This window comes from Erythrolamprus reginae, chromosome 10 (genome assembly GCF_031021105.1).
Source record: "Erythrolamprus reginae isolate rEryReg1 chromosome 10, rEryReg1.hap1, whole genome shotgun sequence".
NCBI lineage: Eukaryota > Metazoa > Chordata > Lepidosauria > Squamata > Dipsadidae > Erythrolamprus > Erythrolamprus reginae.
This window is the reverse complement of record NC_091959.1, coordinates 20,609,575-20,631,781: the sequence shown is the minus strand read 5'-3', so window position 1 is coordinate 20,631,781 and position 22,207 is coordinate 20,609,575. Positions and strand designations below refer to the sequence as shown.

Genomic DNA, 22,207 nt, shown 5'->3' with positions numbered 1-22,207 from the left:
GGTCCCGACAGGCAACATTGCTTAGTTGATGGGACCCGGAGAAGATCCACTCTGTGGTACCTAACTGATGGACTCCTACAGGTAGGGTCAGGTACCCCGAACCAGTACAAAAATTTTGAATTTTTTTCTTTTTTTCCCTTCTGGGCTCTGGGTATGTTTTTCCTATCGCAGTAAATGAGGCTGAATGTGTATACTTTTAGAAGAGCTGTGCTTGCGTGTTTGTACATACACTTTATATAGTAGATAATGTATATTTTTGTGTGCCTGTGTGTAATATGTATATACATAGAATTAAATAGTATATTTAATTGCTGACTGTAGATCTGTAGCTCAGCGGTTCAAATCTCATCACAGGCTCAAGGTTGACTCAGCCTTCCATCCTTCCGAGGTGGGTAAAAGGAGGACCCGGATTGTGGGGGGAATATACTGGCTCTGTTAAAAAGTGCTATTGCTAACATGTTGTAAGCCGCCCCGAGTCTAAGGAGAAAGGCAGCATAAAAAATTGAATAAATAAATAAAATAAGTAAAATATTTTAGATGTTCAGTAATAATAAGTAGAGATTGTATCTCTTTGAGACAAGGAGAGGCCAAGAGTCCTAACCCTAACCCAAACCCTTGACGTGAGTGACATCAAGATGGCCAACTTTAAGACAGTCACATGACCTTTAAGCCACCCCCTGTTCACATGATCGTCAAGCCACTCCCACCTAGTGTGGTAGTGAAATTTTTTGCAGCCCTTCACTGCCTAATGCCAAGTGTAAGAAATCAGGAAAGAATCTAGGCAGTTCAAATGAATATATGGATTTAACTCAAGCTTAAAGCTCTCTACAACTACTAACGGTCAAAGCAAATTTCTGGCAACAAAATTCAAGATGGGCTACCCAGACAATGGAACTCAAGACTGATTATGCCTTTAGACCCCTCAGCCTGGTCATCTCCCACATCCAATGAATAGATACAGAATTAATCAGTCGGGATGGCAAAGCCTCCCTCTTGGGCATGGCTAGAGAGAGTCAGAATCACTGGTAGGATTAAATGTCCATCAAAGACAAGGACCCTCCCCTCAAATCACGCTGCAATAATCTTGCTGTGTATCTCCAAAGCATCAACGATCTACTGAATGTACCTAAGTTATCTCTCAATGCATTCTTCTTATATCAGGAAAGTATGCTGAATGTAATTATAGTACAGTCTACTTCATTCAAAAGAAAAAAACGCACACACATTATTTATTTGCTCAGCTATCATTGCCACACATAATGAGCTGGTACAACAGATTTTGTCACCCAGATAAAAAAAATATAAACTAAGGTAGCCCCAAAACCCATGATTACTTGGATTGAACTGGCCCTAGGTTAACCTACTGTATATCTCAAAACACCTTTAGCAGAGACATTCCATCAGGAAACCAAATAAAATGCCCTAATGCTTCCACTTCTTCCAGAATAGCCTGCTCTATTGTATGAAGGATCCTATCAGAGAAAAGATTATTTTGGATGTGAGGAAGATTAAACAATGACTGAAACTTTGTCAAGCTATTTTAGTTGCCATCATGTCATCTTTCCGGTATCACGCCCAGAGGGCTGAGATGTTTTTTCTGGACTTATGGCATCATTCCTTCCTTAGAGCTTCTGGAACATCCTCCTGTCCTGTGATCCATTTACAACCTAATCCCAAGGCCAGCTACTCGGTCCTTTTGAATTTTTTGGAGGCTAAGAATTGTGGTTGGGTGTTGGCTCAAAATGCACCTCCTAATATTATTATGATTATGATTATTATTATTATGATTAATAATAATAATAATAATAATAATAATAATATCCCAGAATATCTCCGGGACCGTCTTCTGCCACACGAATCCCAGCGACCAGTTAGGTCCCACAGAGTTGGCCTTCTCCGGGTCCCGTCGACTAAACAATGTTGTTTGGCGGGACCCAGGGGAAGAGCCTTCTCTGTGATGGCCCCGACCCTCTGGAACCAACTCCCCCCAGATATCAGAGTTGCCCCCACCCTCCTTGCCTTTCATAAGCGCCTTAAAACCCACCTCTGTCATCAGGCATGGGGGAATTGAGATATTCCCTTCCCCCTAGGCTTATAAAAATGTATGCATGGTATGTCTGTATATATGATTGGTTTCCTAAATTGGGGTTTTTTACATTACTTTTAATATTAGATTTGTTCATATTGCCTTTTTACTGTTGTTAGCCGCCCCGAGTCTGCGGAGAGGGGCGGCATACAAATCTAATTAATAAATAAATAAAATAAATAAATTGTATGCCGCCCTTGTCCGAAGACTCGGGGCGGCTCACAAGACATAATATAAAATATAAACAAATCTCATTAATCAAAAACAACAAGCTAAAAACCTAATACTGTATAATAAAATCAGTCAGCCAATTCAATCACAGTCGTACATCACAATTAGTAGTCAGAGGGGTTTTGATCTAATTGCTCCATGCCTGGCGACATAAGTGAGTCTTATGTGGGAGACGAGGAGGGTGGGGGCAGTGCGAATCTCTGGAGGGAGCTGATTCCAGAGGGCCGGGGCCGCCACAGAGAAGGCTCTTCCCCTAGGCCTCACCAGATAACATTGTCCGATTGACGGGACCTGAAGAAGGCCAACTCTGTGGGACCTAACCGGCCGCTGGGATTCATGCAGCAGAAGGCAGTCTCGTAGGTAATCTGGTCCGATGCCATGTATACCCTGTAGATCCATTTCCAGAAGAAGAAGGGGTACGAACACAGGTTTTCCTTTCCCTCAGCTTAGATGGAGATGAAACAGTGATGGGTTGCTACAGGTTCGCTCTGTTGGTGGTGGCAGGGGGAGGCTCCGCCCACCCGGATGACAGCAAGGGCGGTCTGCGCATGCGTAGTAAGTTCTGTTAATGTGCAGAAGTGCCTCGCATCAGCGAAGTGTTATTTGGACAGGGAGTCACTTCTCACAGTAACTCCCGGCCTTTTCACCTCGAGGTTCGATTACTGCAGTGCTCTCTACATGGGGCTGCCTTTGAAGAGTGTTCGGAGACTGCAAATTGTCCAAATTGAGCTGCACAAGCTACAGTTTCAAGTTTCACGTTTCACGTTTTATTGGATTTATATGCCGCCCCTCTCCGAAAACTCGGGGCGGCTAACAACAATCATGAACAATATACAATAAAATCCAATACTAAAAGCAAATCAAAACCCCTTAATATATAAAAACCAAACATACATACAAACATACCATGTATACAGTTGTAACGGCCTAGGGGGAGAAAAAAGTCTTAATTCCCCCATGCCTGGCGGCAGAGGTGGGTTTTAAGTAGCTTATGAAAGGCAAGGAGGGTGGGGGCAATTCTAATCTCTGGGGGGAGTTGGTTCCAGAGGGCCGAGGCCGCCACAGAGAAGGCTCTTCTCCTGGGTCCCGCCAAGTGGCGTTGCTTAGTTGACGGGACCCGGAGAAGACCCACTCTGTGGGACCTAACTGGTCGCTGGGATTAGTGCAGCAGAAGGCGGTCCCTGAGATAATCTGGTCCGGTGCCATAAAGGGCTTTATAGGTCATAACCAACACTTGTGACTTGAAACTGATCGGCAACCAATGCAGACTGCGGAGTGTTGGTGTGACATGGGCATATTTAGGGAAGCCCATGATTGCTGTCGCAGCTGCATTCTGCACGATCTGAAGTTTCCGAACACTTTTCAAAGGTAGCCCCATGTACAGTGGGGCTCCCATGATCTGCCCACATTTCAACATCACTCCATGAGCTGCATTGGTTGCCAATTGGTCCCCGGGCACAATTCAAAGTGCTGCCATAGGTTTGCCACCACTGCCCTATACCATTTCGGACAAATGCGTCTGTATAAAATCATATTTGTTTGAAGGTTACCTCAAATCTCTCAAGCACATTTCTGCATTTTTTTTAAAAAAAAATGCGGTTAATGAAGTGTAATCTGCTTGTTGGCTATTAAACTTCTCTTCTCTCTTCTACACAGAGCAACAGGAAATTGTGGTCACTGGTCTTGCAGCAAACTTTCCATTTGCCTTGACATTCCTAATGCCATACCAGAAAAGATCAGTTGAAAAGGAATACAGTATTTGAAGGAGAAGGCGGGGGGCGGGGGGAGATTAGCCAGCACAGTCATTTCCACCAGTGTCTCTCGTGCCCCAAATGTCAAGAAGTAATAATAATAATAATTTATTAGATTTGCATGCCACCCCTCTCCGAAGACTCGGGGCGGCTCACAACAACAATAAAAACAATATAACCGTGATACAAATCTAATATTAAAGAAAAAATGTATAAAACCCCAGCAATTAAAACCATACAACACATACATACCAAACATAAAATATAAAAGCCTGGGGGAAGTGATTAGATTAGATTAGATTTATTGGATTTATATGCCGCCCCTCTCCGCAAACTCGGGGCGGCTCACAACAATAATAAAAAAACAGCACAGTACATGTCTCAGTGTCTCAGTTCCCCCATGCCTGGCGATATAGGTGGGTCCCAAGTGTATCCACTCTGATTCATTCTAACTTGACTATTTATTTATTTGATTGATTGATTGATTGATTGATTGATTGATATGCCACCTCTCTCCAAGGACTCAAAGTGCTGTGCAAGAGTAGCTGGTTCCTCCTTTTTGCCTTGCAAGCAAACAAACCAGCGATCCAATGAAAATCCTTACAGTACTTTCATAAATTCAAAATAGAGCTGGAAGGGACCCTGGAGGTCTTCTATTCTAGCCCCCTGCTCAAGCAGGAGACCCAATACCATTTCAGACAACCGGCTGTCCAGTCTGTTCCTAAAGACCTGCAGTGATGGAGCACTTACAACTTCTGAAGGCAAAATTTCCCACTAGTTAATTGTTCTCACTATTAGAAAATTTCTCCTTAATTCCAGATTGCTTTTCTCCTTGATTAGTTTCCATCCATTATTTAATAATTATAATCATGATGATAATAATAATAATAATAATAATAATAACAACAACAACAACAATAATAATAATAATAATAACAACTGCCTAAACAGGGGGTTGGACTAGAAGACCTCCAAGATCCCTTCCAACTCTGTTCTTTTTTAAATAATAATAATAATAATAATTATTATTATAATTTTTATTATTATTATTATTTTAAAAAAACAGAGTTGGAAGGGATCTTGGAGGTCTTCTAGTCCAACCCCCTGTTTAGGCAGTAAACTGTACACTACTTCAGACAGATGGTTATCCAACATCTCCTTAAAAATTTCCAGTGATTGGGCATTCACAACTTCTGGAGGCAAGCTGTTCCACTGATCAACTGATTGTCAGGAAATTTCTCCTTAGTTCTAAGTTACTTCGCTCCTTGTTTAGTTTCTACCCATTGCTTCTTGTCTTGCACTCAGGTGCTTTGGAGAATAGCTTGACCCCTTCTTCTTTGTGGCAACCCCTGAGATATTGGAACACTGCTATCATGTCTCCCCTGGTCCTTCTTTTCATTAAATTAGCCATGCCCAGTTCTTGCAACCGTTCTTCATTCTTGCCTTGCTCTCTGGTGCTTTGGAAAACAAGTAGACTCCCTACTTGCTAGAAGCCCTTGTTTGTTAAAAGAGAGCAATTACTAAGATCTAACATAAAACCACAGATCAAAGTTTATTCATCTGGAACTTTCTGGCAGGCAGCTGGTCTTTCTGCTCAAAGCAAAGGCTCAGAGATTAGTCACCCAAATATCTATAATAGATCAAGGGACATGCTGAGTGAGCCTACAACGCCTTTTAATTCTCTAATCTTCTAATAAAAAGGGAGATGTTTCAAGAATAACATACATTAGATTATCCGAGGGCTAGTTAGACAACTGACGTATTGCCACAGCAAATGAGAGCATGTAGTGGAAATGGGATTATCCTCCAAAGCTGAGAAGTCCTTGGGTGGGAAACCCCTAGATGTAGATTGGAGACACACAAAAACACATGCTGGAAGAAGGTAATGGCAAAATACCTTTAAATTAAACCAGTGGTGTCCCCTCCTCTCCTCGCTCACCCAAAGTTATTGTGAATCATGATTCATATGAAAGAATAAATACCAGTGGCAAAAAAACACTTCTGAAGTCTGTTGCTCATACACTAGCAATTGCAACCTTACATTCAAGACTAAGAAAGCAAACTGTCATTCAATTGCTTAGTTGACCTTCACGGACTCTTTTTGAAATGTTCCTTCAGCCTTCCAACCTGAAGAAGGCTGAAGGCTTCCAGTGTTGGTTGGGAAGGACAGCAATGCTGATAGAAGAAGGAGGTGCTGGTTAGGAATCAATAATCCAATCCAGACAGAGGATAATCAAGTTGATTTTTTTTAAAAGAAACAATCCTGCTATGCTGCAGCTTCATAAATGCTCCATACCACTATATTTGCATATTAGTCATAAGGCAAAACCAAAGAGTAGACACAACAGCTGCTTCTACAGCTAGCAGCAAACCCCGATGGGCAGTCTCTCATCCTTTATGCAAGACTCCTCTCTTCCCCACCCTCGAGTAGTTTTCTGACACACAAAACATAATCCAATTTATGGAAACCATTGCCACAAGATGCGATTACCGGGGGTTGGTTTTTCTAAAAAATTATCTTTTGTTAAAAATACATGAAAGATTGGACGTGACTAATAGCCACAGCCTGCAGAGAGAAACGCAAAAGGCTCCTCTGTATGCAAGACGCTACAATTGGGAGCCATATCAGCCAAGGTCAAAAGCAAGAGCAGGCCCAGGATTATGGGACTTGAAATCCAGCATAGATGGAAGGTACCACACTTGACTCATAAACAGCTCGCTTCTGAAAAGCAACATGCCCTCATCACCTCGAGGTTCGACTACTGTAATGCTCTCTACATGGGGCTACCTTTGAAAAGTGTTCGGAAACTTCAGATCATGCAAAATGCAGCTGCGAGAGCAGTCATGGGCTTACCTAGGTACGCCCATGTTTCACCATCACTCCGCAGTCTGCATTGGCTGCCGATCAGTTTCCGGTCACAATTCAAAGTGTTGGTTATAACCTTTAAAGCCCTTCATGGCATTGGACCAGAATATCTCCGAGACCGCCTCCTGCCGCACGAATCCCAGTGACCGATTAGGTCCCACAGAGTGGGCCTTCTCCGGGTCCCATCAACTAAACAATGTCGGTTGGCGGGCCCCAGGGGAAGAGCCTTCTCTGTGGCGGCACCGGCCCTCTGGAACCAACTCCCCCCGGAGATTAGAACTGCCCCTACTCTTCCTGCCTTCCGTAAACTCCTTAAAACCCACCTTTGCCGTCAGGCATGGGGGAACTGAAACATCTCCCCCTGGGCATGTTTAATTTATGCATGGTATGTCTGTGTGTGCGTCTGTTAGCATATGGGTTTTTTAAAATATTTAAATATTTTTAAATTTGTCTGTTTACTTATGATTTGTTTCTACATGTTGTGAGCCGCCCCGAGTCTTCGGAGAGGGGCGGCATACAAATCTAAGTAATAAAATAAATAAAATAAATAAATAAACATGGGCTTTTGAGCGAAGAGATGAGCTGAGCAATAATATGCATCTTCTAAGAAAAACCCAAATTACAGAACTAGCCTAATTCTTGATAAGCTAGGGGAAAAAATGGGACAGATAGCATCACCACCATCAGATGGATTTGTAACTGGCTGACAAACCATACTCTACAACTAGTCCTTAATGGTACTACTTCTACATGGAGGGAGGTAAGCAATGGGGTACCACAAGGTTCCATTTCAGTCCCAGTACTCTTCAATTATATACCTTATTCAAAATGCCTTACGGAAAATACTTTATTCCACCAGACTTGAAATTCTTTGATTAGACAACTTACAACTCCGTTGTCTCTGTTCCAACTTAACAATAGTTAGCAAAATCATATACCAAAATATCCTTCCTCTTAATGACCACCTCACCTTCAACCGCAACAACACCCAAGCACATAATAGATTTTATTAAACTGAATGATATCTGCTCTAAACCAGACTGCAGAAAATACGACTTCAGCAATAGAGTGATCAACACTTGGAATGCTCTACCTGACACTGTGGTTTCTACTCCTAACCCCAAAACCTTTAACCATAGATTATCTACAACTGACCTATCCCCCTTTCTAAGAGGCGTGCATAAGTGCACCATTGTGCCTACCATCCCTGTCCTACTGATCTTCTATCATTACTTTCCATCATTACTTTTCTAATGCTTTATTTATACAAATTACCATACTATAATTGTTTGACATAGATAGATAGATAGACAGACAGACAGACAGACAGACAGACAGACAGACAGACAATCTTCATAAATGAGGGACTAGAAGGGGAATGAGCCAATGATACTAAGACAATGATACTAAGCCAGCAGAAATAGCCAACATTTTAGATCAGGGATGGTGGACCTTTTTTTTCCTTGAGTGCTGAAAAAGCATGTGTGCACACTATCATGCATGCGCAAGTGCCCACACCCATAATTCAATGGCTGCAGAGAGTGAAAACAGCTTCCCTTGCCCCCCGGATGCTACCTGGACGCCGGAAACAACTTGTTTCCCAACTTCTGGTGGGCCTAGTAGGCTCGTGTTTCACCCTCCACAGGCTCCAAAGGCTTCCCCATCCCTCAGAGGCTCTCTGGAAGCCAAAAATGCCCTCCCAGAGCCTCTGCATGAACCAAAAATCAGTTGGCCAGCACATACATGGACGTTGGAGCTGAGCTACGGCAACGGCTCGTGTGCTAGCAGATATGGCTCCGCATGCCACCTGTGGCACCCGTGCCATAGGTTCACCATCACAGGTGTAGGGTCTCCTGCTTGGGCAGGGGGTTGGACTAGCTGACCTAATGTTAATCCGTCCTCAGATCCAGGAGGGAAAAGCTTTCTCTGCTTCTCCACATCTTTGCAAAATCTCAGTTCCTTAAACCTTGCCCTTTAATTATGATCTGGGCCTCCCCAGGCCCTTTCCACAAAAGCTAGGTCAATCAACTCCCCAACTGAAAATAAAAAGGCTCAGCAACCTACCCAACTGTCCGCTGTTGCTGATCTAGAAAAAGTTTGCCTAGCCTTGCTTTCTCTACGGTGCTCTCCCGTCTTATGGTGATGCAAGGAACCAAAAGAAGAGCAGGCCGGAGTCATTTAGCTACAAACTTTTTCATTCTCAAAACACATTGGAACTGAGCGGAATTATTTATGTGACTTGGGGAGCATCTGACATGCTTCGAGCAGGAGTGGGTGGATGGGGAAAAACTTCTCATCCAACATCAATGTAAAGAAGATCAAAGCCACCTGCTGCTGAAGCTAAAAAGACCAGAGGAAGAGACCAACTGGAAGCTCTACTCTAAGTATTTATTTAAAACATTTTCCGTTCTGCCCTTTGGTTTGATGTTTCAAAGTCCACTTATAATTATTCACAAAGCACCACCAACTGCCTCTAATAGTAAAGTATCAAGGACGCTTTGAACAGCAAGAAGCTTTACAATTGCAGGAGGAGACCCGTCCCATCAGCTATTTCTCTCAAGACTTCTGCAATAAAATAATGTGCATCAATTTGCCAATGAAAGACACTGTTAAAACAAGACACAAGCCCTAAGCACCCCATCATGTTAAAAGCTAAATATAAGTTTCCAGTGTGCCTCACTACTGGCTATGTTCTACACTGCTCAAAAAAATAAAGGGGACACTCAAAGAACACATCCTAGATCTGAATGAATGAAATATTCTCATTGAATACTTTGTTCTGTACAAAGTTGAATGTGCACAACAGCATGTTAAATTGATTGTCAATCAGTGTTGCTTCCTAAGTGGACAGTTTGATTTCACAGAAGTTTGATTTACTTGGAGTTATATTGTATTGTTTAATAATAATAATAATAATAATAATAATAATTATTATTATTATTATTATTATTATTATTATTATTATTATTATTTATTAGATTTGTATGCCGCCCATCTCCGAAGACTCGGGGCGGCTCACAACAGTAATAAAAACAGTATAACAATGGAACAAATCTAACAATAAAAATTATATTAAAAACCCCAACTGTTAAAAACCATACAACACATACACACAGAACACATATAAAAAAGAATAATCATGGAAGCCATAGAAATAGAAAAACACCCCCTCAGTATGAAGAAACATGATGACACGTCCCGCCTACCAGAAATTTGGAAACCAGCCCTAAACAAAAAAACATATCACAATCATCACCATGTCAATCCTTCAACTAAATGTGATTCCACCAACCAATCAAATCATTAAAACACAGCCACCCAATCTATTTGCTACATTCAAACCAAATCTCCACCCCCACCACTATTTATAAGGAACAAATGGCAGTTGCAAACAAACTATATTTACAGCAGCACGAAGCTTACAACTTCAGCCTGATGATGGTGAATGTGATTTCACCGAAACGTCGCATAGACATTCAAAATATTACACGGGGCAAAACCCAAACTCAGAACAATCTACATACATATACCCGTGAAAATCTACGAAAACAAATATATACTGTATATATTCAATGCTACTACCCTGTTTTATTTATTTATTGGACTTATAGTTTTCCCCCAAAATAAGACATTCCCTTAATAATAAGGCCAACAGGCTTTTGAGTGCATGGTAATAAGGCACAAGTGCTTATTTCAGAGTTCAAAAAATATATAAGACGGGGTCTTCTTTTCAAGGAAACACGGTATTTCCATACAATCATTGACCAGCCTGGAAGAAGAGTTGGCTTCGTTCAAGGGAAGCATGGAACCAATAGCAGGAGACACAGAACTCTCACTGAGAACAGCCAGTTAAAATAGAAGACCAACTTTTCCATCCATCCCAAACAGGCCTGAGCACTAAAGGCCGATTTCTTGCCAACCTGCAGTGAAAGCTTCTTCCTTCTGACATCCCACTGATTCCATCCTTCTCATTTCAGATGCCTGAAACAACACTACTAGCACATCATCTTCCGAATCAGCAACTGTAGGAATGGTTATCCTTCAAAATGTCTAGAGGGACAACTAGGATCTAACCATGGCCAATGCTCAAAGATCATTTGCCAAGTGCCCCAAATCCCAGCAAATGGACCAGTGGTGGGTTGCTAGCGGTTCGCCCCAGTTCAGGCAAACCAGTAGCGGTGGTGGTGGGAGGCTCCACCCACCTGCCTGCCTGGATGTAAGCACAGAAGGTTCTGCGCATGCGCATATTTACCGTTCCAAAACCGATAGCAAAGTTCGTCAAAATTAGAGCCTACTTGATGCAATATTCCAAATTGCAGAGAGAGAGAAATTGTATAACTTTAACAATGTAAAACTACCTAGTCACGGTGAATATGCAAATTGTAGTGTAACCTGATTGGCTGACAAAAATACATAATGCACCTTTGCATAGGTGTGGCTTGTTGGCTTGGCTTGAAGGTATTGTGGCTTAGTTTGGTTTTGTGTGGCTTTGAAATTAGGTGGCTTGTAATGGATGAAGAATTGTAGCTATATATTGTAACTGAGAATAGTAGTTAGTGAATTGTGAGTACTATGTATTAACTATTAGAGAGCTACAGTGTAAATAGTTATGTTGGTTTGCTACTAAAAAAGTAAATATTTTCCTAAGAAACTGCAGTAAGTGTCTTCAGTTAACTTCAAGATAAGGGTTATTATTATTATTATTATTATTATTATTATTATTATTATTATTAATTAGATTTGTATGCCACCCCTCTCCGCAGACTCAGGGCGGCTCACAACAGTGATAAAACAATATACAATAACAAATCTAATATTAAAAGTCTAAAATAACAATTTAACATTAAAAGCCTAAAAACCCCATTATTTAAAAAGCATACACACAAACATACCATACATAAAACTACATAGGCAAGGGGAGATGTCTCAGTTTCCCCATGCCTGACGGCAGAGGTGAGTTTTAAGAAGTTTACGAAAGGCAAGGAGGGTGGGGGCAATCCTAATCTCTGGGGGGAGCTGGTTCCAGAGGGCCAGGGCCGCCACAGAGAAGGCTCTTCCCCTGGGTCCCGCCAGACGACATTGACCCGGAGAAGGCCAACTCTGTGAGACCTAACCGGCCGCTGGGATTCACGCGGCAGAAGGCGGTCTCGCAGATATTCTGCTCCAGTGCCATGAAGGGCTTTATAGGTCATAACCAACACTTTGAATTGTGACCGGAAACCGATCAGAAACCAATGCAGACTGCGGAGTGTTGGTGTAACATGGGAATACCTAGGGAAGCGCATGATTGCTCTCGCAGCTGCATTCTGCACGATCTAAAGCAGGCTATTTGGCTGCTGTGGCTATCTGGGTGGGCTAGCTTCTGCAAAACGTTACCCCAACAAAGGTAAGTGAATCCCATTCCTGAAATGGACTCATGTCAACCGTGCTGCACCAGATTCAGTCACACCACTCAGAGGCACTTCAAACTGTAAGATGTTCAGTAAATAAATGTAACAACAACAACAAAAACAACAACAACCCAGACTTAACAATTGTCAATAAGAAAGACAAAAATGTTTGGATAGTGGACAGAGCGAAAGAACTGGAGAGGATAACAAAACACAAAGACCTACAAATAGAACCTGAACGACTGTGGCAAACGCAAGCAACGGTAGTACCAATAGTAACAGGCCCACTGGATGCAATCCCAAAACTACTGGACCACCACTTGAACACCATAGGCACTGACATACTCACCATCAGTCAATTGCAAACCCAGCTGTACTTGGAACAGCTTCCACCCTGCAACGATATCTGTAACACCATCAAAACATCTGCCTATCCCAGGTCCTTGGAAAGAACCTGATAGGTCAGGGGTCCCCAAACTTGACAACTTTAAGGCTTGTGGACTCCATCTCCCAGAATTCTCCAGCCAGCGAGAGTTGAAGTCCACAAGCCTTAAAGTTGCCAAGTTTGAAGATCTCTGTGACAGGTAGACAAAAATGCCAAACCGTATTTGAACATTTGGCTGATTGTGCAAGAAACCATAACAACAACAATAATAATAAAAATAATAATAACTACTACTACTACTATTACTACTACTACTACTACTACTACTACTACTACTACTACTACTGTGGGACTTCCGACTTCAGACTGACCGAATTCTCAAGCATAACACACCAAACATCCTGATTGTGGAGAAAAAGAAAGTATGGATCATCGACATCGCAATCCCAGGAGACAGCAGAATTGAGGAGAAGCAGCTAGAGAAATTAGTGAAATACGAAGATCTAAAAATCGAGCTGCAATGACTCTGGCATAAGCCAGTGAAAGTGGTCCCAGTGGTACTTGGCACGCTGGGCGCAGTACCAAAGGATCTCGGCGGACATTTGAAAACCATCGGAATTGACAAAATCTCCATCTGTCAATTGCAAAAGGCCGCTTTACTGGGATCAGCACACATAATTCGCCGCTATATCACGCAGTCTTAGGTGCTTGGGAAGTGCCCGACTGGTGATGAAATACGAAATCCAGCATAGTGATCTCGTTTGCTGAGTTGTATTGACATAATAATAATAATAATAATAATAATAATAATAATAATAATAATAATAATAATAATAAACAATGACAATGTGCACGGATGCTTCAAGGAATTCAAGATGCTTAAAATCTTTCAAGTCAATGTGGGATAAATGGTGAAGGTTCATTCATTCATCCAACTGAAAAATTATCAGTCTCATCCATTGAGCAAGTTGGAATAGTCATTCGCTCAGTCATTCAGTTCTCTAACTTGCCAGGAAAGAGAGTGGGGGGTCACCAGGGAATTTCCTCAAGTAGTGATGATACCCATCCTCGAGTAGAAAGACAGTCCCTTCTTCCTGCAAACCGATTGCAGAAAAGTCCCAAACCAAGAATTAACCAGTCAAAGCAATAATTTCAGAAAATAAAACCAAGAGAGCGTTTTACAAAAGGAAGAACTCCTTCCTCGTGATTAAAGACCAAAATAAATACATCAAAATAAATAGAAGGAAATTATTTTTGTTAGGGGGGTCATGTGCTATTTTTTGTTCCTCGATCAATGGCTTAAGCTCAGTGATGGAAGATGGGGGTGGGGGTGGAGGGAGAAACCTTACCGCTCCTTCAGAAGTAATGTCCTCCGCCAGATCGGTCAGAAAATCCATTTCTTCTTCAATTTTCATTTCGAGGGAATCTGCAGGAAAAAAGAGAGAGAAATGTTCACCTGTCTTTTAATCATTGCTCCAGCACATCACTGTTAAAACAGCATAGAGCAGGGGTCAGCAACCTTAAACTCCAGTTGTACTGCATGCACAGGTTCACTTAGTAGTTTATAGTTTATTAGATTTGTATGCCACCCCTCTCCGAAGACTCGGGGCGGCTCACAACATAATAGTAATACAATATATTACAAATCTAATAGTAAAAGTTAAATCAGTTTAAAAACATTGATACATATTAAAATCCCTAACTATACAATCATACACATTCAACCTAATCCATCATACAGTGAGGCCGAAAACATAATTAAAAGGGGGGAGAAGGTGGTAATTATCCCCACGCCTGGCGACAAAGTTGGGTCTTCAGCATTTTACGGAGGGCGAGGAGGGTGGGGGCTATTCGAATCTCTGGAGGGAGTTGATTCCAGAGGGCTGGGGCCGCCACAGAGAAGGCTCTTCCCTTGGGTTTCCCAGCCGACATTGTTTGGTCGGCGGGACCTGAAGAAGGCCAACTCTGTGGGACCTAACCGGTCACTGGGATTTGTGTGGCAGAAGGTGGTCTCAGAGATACTCTGGTCCGATGCCATGTAGGGCTTTATAAGTCATAACTTCTGTGTGCATGCATTCTGGCAAGATTTTGCTTCTGTACATGCGCAGGTAGCAAAATCTCACGAGAGGGGAGAGATGCATGTGTGAGATTTTGGCAATTTTTTTGCTTCCGCACATGCGCAGAAGCAAAAAAAAATCACTGAAATCTCACTTACGTGCGTCCTCTCATGAGATGTTGCTTCCTGTGCATGCGCAGAAGCAAAATCTCACTGTGATGCACACACACATGTGCACACAGAAGAAGCAAGGCTGCGCATGCAGTACAACTTTCACTACCGGTGCGCTGTCCTTACTGCTACTGTTAAACACTCAAAGAGCCATTTGGACATGTTTCCCACAGAAAAGAAAACACCGGGAGCCACAAAAACCCTTCCTGTGCCTGACTATTTCCTGAGCGGCCACAAAACTAGCATATGTAGTTGAATTAAACATTCTGTTTTCTTCTGAAACTTTTCTTTGCTTGGATTTACCCATGGCTGGCCTCCCGGGAGTTGAAAAGCTCAATAAACCACACAGAAACATAGAAACATAGAAGACTGATGACAGAAAAAGACCTCATGGTCCATCTAGTCTGCCCTTATACTATTTCCTGTATTTTATCTTACAATGAATATATGTTTATCCCAGGCATGTTTAAATTCAGTTACTGTGGATTTACCAACCACGTCTGCTGGAAGTTTGTTCCAAGCATCTACTACTCTTTCAGTGAAATAATATTTTCTCACGTTGCTTTTGATCTTTCCCCCAACTAACTTCAGATTGTGTCCCCTTGTTCTTGTGTTCACTTTCCTATTAAAAACACTTCCCTCCTGAACCTTATTTAACCCTTTAACATATTTAAATGTTTCGATCATGTCCCCCCTTTTCCTTCTGTCCTCCAGACTATACATGCCGGCAGGTGTCGTACATTGGCAGTTGTGACGCATATTTTGAGAGACAGCAGAGGGATGAAGGAGCCCCATGCGGCTCCAGAGCTGCAGGTTGCTGAATCCTGGCATGGATGGTGTCCCTTCCATTTCTGCCGACCCAGACAGGTTTCCTCTTAGGTCCTTCTGTAACTTCCCTATTCTTCCCATCCCATTCATACGCAATATTCCAATGAGAATTACACGTCTAAGAGAACCGGGACCAATCACACTGGCCTGCAAGGATCAGTGGTCACATCCACACGAAATGGGGTCAAGGCTTTTCCGAAGTGCATCTTTCAGACGTGGTGGGAATGCAACTCCCAGAATACTCCAGCCAGCATCGTCTTGCTGGGCATTCGGGAAACAGCAGCTCCAACACATCTGGAGGGCACTAAGTTGGGTGGAGTTGGACAAACGTGAAATCAATAACATCAGGCCAGATGATCCTCTGGTCTGGCAGTTGTCGTGTGTTTACAGTATCATTTCTAAGGAAACCAAACTACAGATGTCTTTGTACACATGAAGAGTTTTTCTAGTTTCCATTTATCATGTTTATACTTCAGCAAATAGAAACTTCATTAGTGAGTAGGTAACATTGGTTTACTTAATGTCTATGAGCTTATCTATCTATCTATCTATCTATCTATCTATCTATCTATCTATCTATCTATCTATCTATCAATCAGCCTTGTTGGCACAGTGGTTAGAGTGCAGTACTGCAAGCTGCTTCTGCTGACTGCTAGCTGTAGTTTAACAGTTCAAATCTCACCAGGCTCAAGGTTTTACTCAGCCTTCCATCCTTCCGAGGTGAATAAAATGAGGACCAGATTGTTGGGGGCAAGATGCTGACTCTATAAACTGTTTAGAGAGGGCTGGAAAGCACTCTGAAGCAGTATATAACTCTAAATGCTCTATCTATCTATCTATCTATCTATCTATCTATCTATCTATCTATCTATCTACCTCATCTTTCTTTCCTTCCTTTTTTATCATCTGTCTGTTTGCTCATCCATCCATCCATCCATCCATTTCCCTTAGAAAACATTAAATAACTAGCAGGGGGAGGTAGATTTGGGGCCTAATAAGCAAAACCAATTTAAATTTCGAACAAACATTTAGGAGCTCGGAACAAGCGGGCACTTCCTTTCTGTCTTGTATTTCTCTCGTGTAGCGAAAGGGGGGGGGATTGGCAAGGGAAGCTACTTTAGATGATCCAAAATAACATTTTTGGCAGCTCTCGACCACATCTTCAACAACAATGGTTATGGAGGAGAAGAGAGGGAGAGAGAAAGAACGAGAAGGGATATGAGTGTGAGAATCGAGAGGTGGAAAGGAATGAGTTTGTAAGCCTTTGTGTTTGTTTTGGTGCGAGAGCGGCTACGTCTCCTCAAAGTCACAGGGGAGCATGCCTTGGCAAGAAAGAACAAGCTTAGCTTGAGCTTAGAACAAACAATGCATGCTTGGCACGAGAGAGAGAAGAGAGAGAGAGAAGAGAGAGAGAGAAGAGAGAGACAGAGAGAGACAGAAAGAGAGGGAGAAGAGAGAAGAGGGAAAGAGGGAGAAGAGAGAGAGAAGAGACAGGGAGAAAAGAGAGAGGGAGAGGGAGACAGAAAGAGAGAGGTGAGAGAGATGAGAGAAAGAGAGAGAAAAGAGAGAGAAGAGAGACTGAGAGAGAGAAAGAGAGATGAGAAGGAGAGAAAGAGAGGAGGGAGATATGGAGAAAGAGAGAAGAGAGACAGAGAGAGAGACAGAAAGAGAGAGAGAAGAGGGAGAGAGAGACAGAAAGAGAGAAGAGAGAGAGATGAGAGAAAGATAGAGAAAAGAGAGACTGAGAGAGAAAGAGACCAAAAGGAGAGAGAAAGTGGGAGAAGAGGGAGATATGGAGAAAGAGAGAGAGGAGAGACAGAGAGAGAGACAGAAAGAGAGAGAGAAGAGGGAGAGAGAGACAGAAAGAGAGAAGAGAGAGAGATGAGAAAAAGATAGAGAAAAGAGAGACTGAGAGAGAAAGAGACCAGAAGGAGAGAGAAAGTGGGAGAAGAGGGAGATATGGAGAAAGAGAGAGAAGAGAGACAGAGAGAGAGACAGAAAGAGAGAGAGAAGAGGGAGAGAGAGACAGAAAGAGAAGAGAGAGAGATGAGAGAAAGATAGAGAAAAGAGAGACTGAGAGAGAAAGAGACCAGAAGGAGAGAGAAAGTGGGAGAAGAGGGAGATATGGAGAAAGAGAGAGAGGAGAGACAGAGAGAGAGACAGAAAGAGAAAGACACACAGAGAGAGACGAGAGAGATGAGAGAAAAAGAGAGAGAGAGAGAGAGAGAGGTGGGTTGAATTTGACATCCCAGAGGGAGCCAACACACTGCACAGTTTAAGGCAGCCACTCACTCCTTTTCCATTTCACAACATGTCCTTCTTGGGGGTCACCTGGAGCATCTCCCTCGATGAATAGACACCCACAACTTCTGACTCTTTTCCTCGCTCCCACCTTGAGGTCTCCGCTTACACACACCTTTCTCAGTTGGCTCCTCAGGCTCCCCACAGTTTCTCTTGCTCCTCGAGGCCATCTCTACTACCTCCTAGATGCATGTGGACAGAACCACTTGCGTCTGCTGTGTTCCAGGCATGGGGGAGACTCCCGTTTAATCCTGTTTCTCCAGTTGCTTCCTTGGACGACGCAGTCTCAGCACCGTGGCTGGCAGCAGGTGCAAAGCAGGAAGTGCACTTTAATTACAGGTGCCCGTTCCCAGCCCCGCCTCCTGCGCTTTCGGTTTATAGCCTTCCCACATTATTCAGTTTTGAGGCCAAAGCACCATGCAGCCAACACCACTCCACAGTCCCACTACACAGTCTGCTTTCAAGGCACCCTCACTGTACAAAATCCAACAGCAAGACTTCTCCAACAGGCCATCTTTCTTTCTTTCTTTCTTTCTTTCTTTCTTTCTTTCTTTCCTTCCCTCATTTCTTCCTTCCTTCTTTTTCTTTCTTTCGTTCCTATCTTTCTCTTTTTTCTTTCTTTCTCTTTATTTATTTATTCTTTCTTTCTCTTTCTTTCTTTCCTTCCCTCCTTCTTTCCTTCTTTTTCTTTCCTTTCTATCATCTTTTTTCTTTTTCCTCTTCTTTCTTTTTTTCCTTCTTTTCTTCCTTCCTTCTCTTTTTCTTTTCTTTCTATCTTTCCATCATTCTTTCTTTTTTCTTTCCCTTCCTTCCTTCTCTTTTTCTTTCCTTTCCATCTTCCTTTTTCTTTCTTTCTCTTTTTTCTTTCATTTCCTTTCTTTCTTTTCTATTATTTGTTTGTTTGTTTGTTTGTTTATTTGTTTATTTATTAGATTTGTATGCCGCCCCTCTCCGTAGACTAATTAATTACATGTCGTAGTAGTTTCTTTTTCTATTAATTATATTTCTTAGAGCCGGGTGGCGGAGTGGTTAGAGTGCAGCACTGCAGGCTACTTGAGCTAGCTGCTAGCTGTAGTTCAGCAGTTCAAATCTCACCAGGCTCAAGGTTTTACTCAGCCTTCCATCCTTCCGAGGTGGGTAAAATGAGGACCCAGATTGTTGGGGGTGATATGCTGATTCTGTAAACCGCTTAGAGAGGGCTGTAAAAGCATTTTGAAGCGGTGTATAAGTCTAAATGCTATAATGCTATTGCTTAATAAACCTCGTGTTGTCTGGCACTCGTCCACAGTTCGGCGGAGTCTCTCGCAGAGGCCTGGAACAGGGCTGCGGTGGAGGCTCTTGACCAGATTGCGCCTTTGCGACCTCTCCGTGGCGTTAGACCCCATAGAGCCCCATGGTTCAACGAGGAGCTCCGGGAGTTGAAATGCCAAAAGAGACGTCTAGAAGAGTAGGTCTGAATCTGATCGAACACTTGTAAGAGCTTTTATTAAGACTTACAAAGTGGCGCTCAAGGCGGCAAGATGCACGTACCATGCCGCCTTGATTGCATCAGCAGAATCCCGCCCGGCCGCTCTGTTTAGGGTGACCCGCTCCCTTCTTAACCAGGGGGGAGTTGGGGAGCCCTTGCAGAGTAGTGCCGAGGATTTTAACACGTTTTTCGCTGATAAAGTTGCTCAGATCCGGGCCGACCTCGACTCCAATTGGAAAACAGAGTCGACTGACAATGAGTCAGTCGAGGTGACTGGGGCACATACTTGTCCACCTGTCTGGGAAGAGTTTGATCTGGTGACACCTGATGAAGTGGACAAGGCCATTGGAGCTGTGAGTTCCGCCACCTGTTTACTGGATCCGTGTCCCTCCTGGTTGGTTTCGGCCAGCAGGGAGGTGACACGGAGCTGGGCCCAGGAGATTACCAACGCTTCCTCGGGGAGGGGAGTTTTTCCAACACTCTATAAAGAAGCGCTCGTGCGCCCCCTCCTCAAGAAGCCCTCCCTGGACCCAGCCATACTTAATAACTATCGTCCAGTCTCCAACCTTCCCTTTATGGGGAAGGTTGTTGAGAAGGTGGTGGCACTCCAGCTCCAGCGGTCCTTGGAAGAAGCCGATTATCTAGGTCCCCAGCAGTCGGGTTTCAGGCCCGGCTACAGCACGGAAACCGCTTTGGTTGCGTTGATGGATGATCTCTGGCGGGCCCGGGACAGGGGTTTAACCTCTGTCCTGGTGCTCCTTGACCTCTCAGCGGCTTTCGATACCATCGACCATGGTATCCTTCTGCACCGGCTGGAGGGGTTGGGGGTGGGAGGCACTGTGCTCCAGTGGTTCTCCTCCTACCTCTCTGGCCGGTCGCAGTCTGTGTTAGTGGGGGGTCAGAGGTCGGATCCTAGGTCTCTCCCTTGTGGGGTGCCTCAGGGGTCGGTCCTCTCCCCCCTGCTATTTAACATCTATATGAAACCGCTGGGTGAGATCATCCAAGGACATGGGGTGAGGTATCATCAATTTGCTGATGATATCCAGCTTTACATCTCCACCCCATGCCCAGTCAACGAAGCGGTGGAAGTGATGTGCCGGTGCCTGGAGGCTGTTGGGGCCTGGATGGGTGTCAACAGACTCAAACTCAACCTGGATAAGACGGAGTGGCTGTGGGTTTTGCCTCCCAAGGACAATCCCACCTGTCCGTCCATTACCCTGGGGGGTCCTCCTCGATCCACAGCTCACATTAGAAAACCATCTCTCAGCTGTGGCGAGGGGGGCGTTTGCCCAGGTTCGCCTGGTGCAGCAGTTGCGGCCCTATCTGGACCGGGACTCATTGCTCACAGTCACTCATGCCCTCATCACCTCGAGGTTCGACTACTGTAATGCTCTCTACATGGGGCTACCTTTGAAAAGTGTTTGGAAACTTCAGATCGTGCAGAATGCAGCTGCGAGAGCAGTCATGGGCTTACCTAGGTATGCCCATGTTTCACCATCACTCCGCAGTCTGCATTGGCTGCCGATCAGTTTCCGGTCACAATTCAAAGTGTTGGTTATGACCTTTAAAGCCCTTCATGGCATTGGACCAGAATATCTCCGAGACCGCCTCCTGCCGCACGAATCCCAGTGACCGATTAGGTCCCACAGAGTGGGTCTTCTCCGGGTCCCATCAACTAAACAATGTCGGTTGGTGGGCTCCAGGGGAAGAGCCTTCTCTGTGGCAGCACTGGCCCTCTGGAACCAACTCCCCCCGGAGATTAGAACTGCCCCTACTCTTCCTGCCTTCCGTAAACTCCTTAAAACCCACCTTTGCCGTCAGGCATGGGGGAACTGAGACATCTCCCCCTGGGCATGTTTAATTTATACATGGTATGCTTGTGTGTGTGTCTGTTAGTATATGGGTTTTTTAAAATTTTCAAATATTTTAAATTTAGTCGGATTATTTATGAATGGTTTCACTTGTTGTGAGCCGGCCCGAGTCTTCGGAGAGGGGCGGCATACAAATCCAAATAATAAATAAATAAAATAAATTTAATTTGCTTAGCTATACAGCTTCCATTCTTACTCTCCACTCCTTTCTTTCCCAACCCCCTCGTAAAGTAAGTTCCATGTTTGATAATATTCTGTGTCTTCAACAGGAGAGACTTTCTGATGACATCTAAAAAGTTTAGACTGCATTTTTAAAAACAAAGGGCCGAGCAAGCTCAGAAGACAAATCTCTGCCTACAAAATTTTTTTGTGTTGTTGCTTTTTAAGTTGGCAATTCATCCGTTGTGTAACAGGGGTTCACTCCTTCTTTCTGGAGGCTGCCGCATTGAATAAACAGCCAGAGTTTAAAGGGGGTGAGAGAATAAATTTAGGAGGCTGCCACCGAAGTCCAAAAGGAAGGATCGACCGCAGCTTTTCCAGGATCGCATGACAGCCCCTACCCACCCCCATACGAGATCAAAATATCAAGCCACCGTACACCACAAAAATAAAATGGAGCTCGCTGGACGCCAAATCCTGTCAAACAGGGCCTGAGAGCAGCTGTTATTTATTTTTAATTTAATTTTATTTTTTTCCAGGGCGCTCCTTCCAGTTTTCTTCTGGTGGAAAATATAATATTCTCGCACACACCCTAAACGGCAAATGCTCCCAGTTTTTCCTACATTTGCAGTTCATCCTGGGAT

The 22,207-nt window shown here is 43.5% G+C and overlaps 1 protein-coding gene across 6 annotated transcripts in view; it reads right to left on the bottom strand.

Annotated features, from left to right (window-relative positions):
• Positions 1–22,207, bottom strand: part of AKAP13 (A-kinase anchoring protein 13) — a 371,269-nt gene that overhangs the window by 167,188 nt on the left and 181,874 nt on the right. For all 6 annotated transcript variants that reach the window (XM_070763468.1, XM_070763470.1, XM_070763469.1 and 3 more), the window contains one exon: positions 14,059–14,135. In XM_070763468.1, coding sequence (XP_070619569.1) covers positions 14,059–14,135 — 77 coding nt within the window. The remainder of the gene's footprint in view (positions 1–14,058; positions 14,136–22,207) is intronic.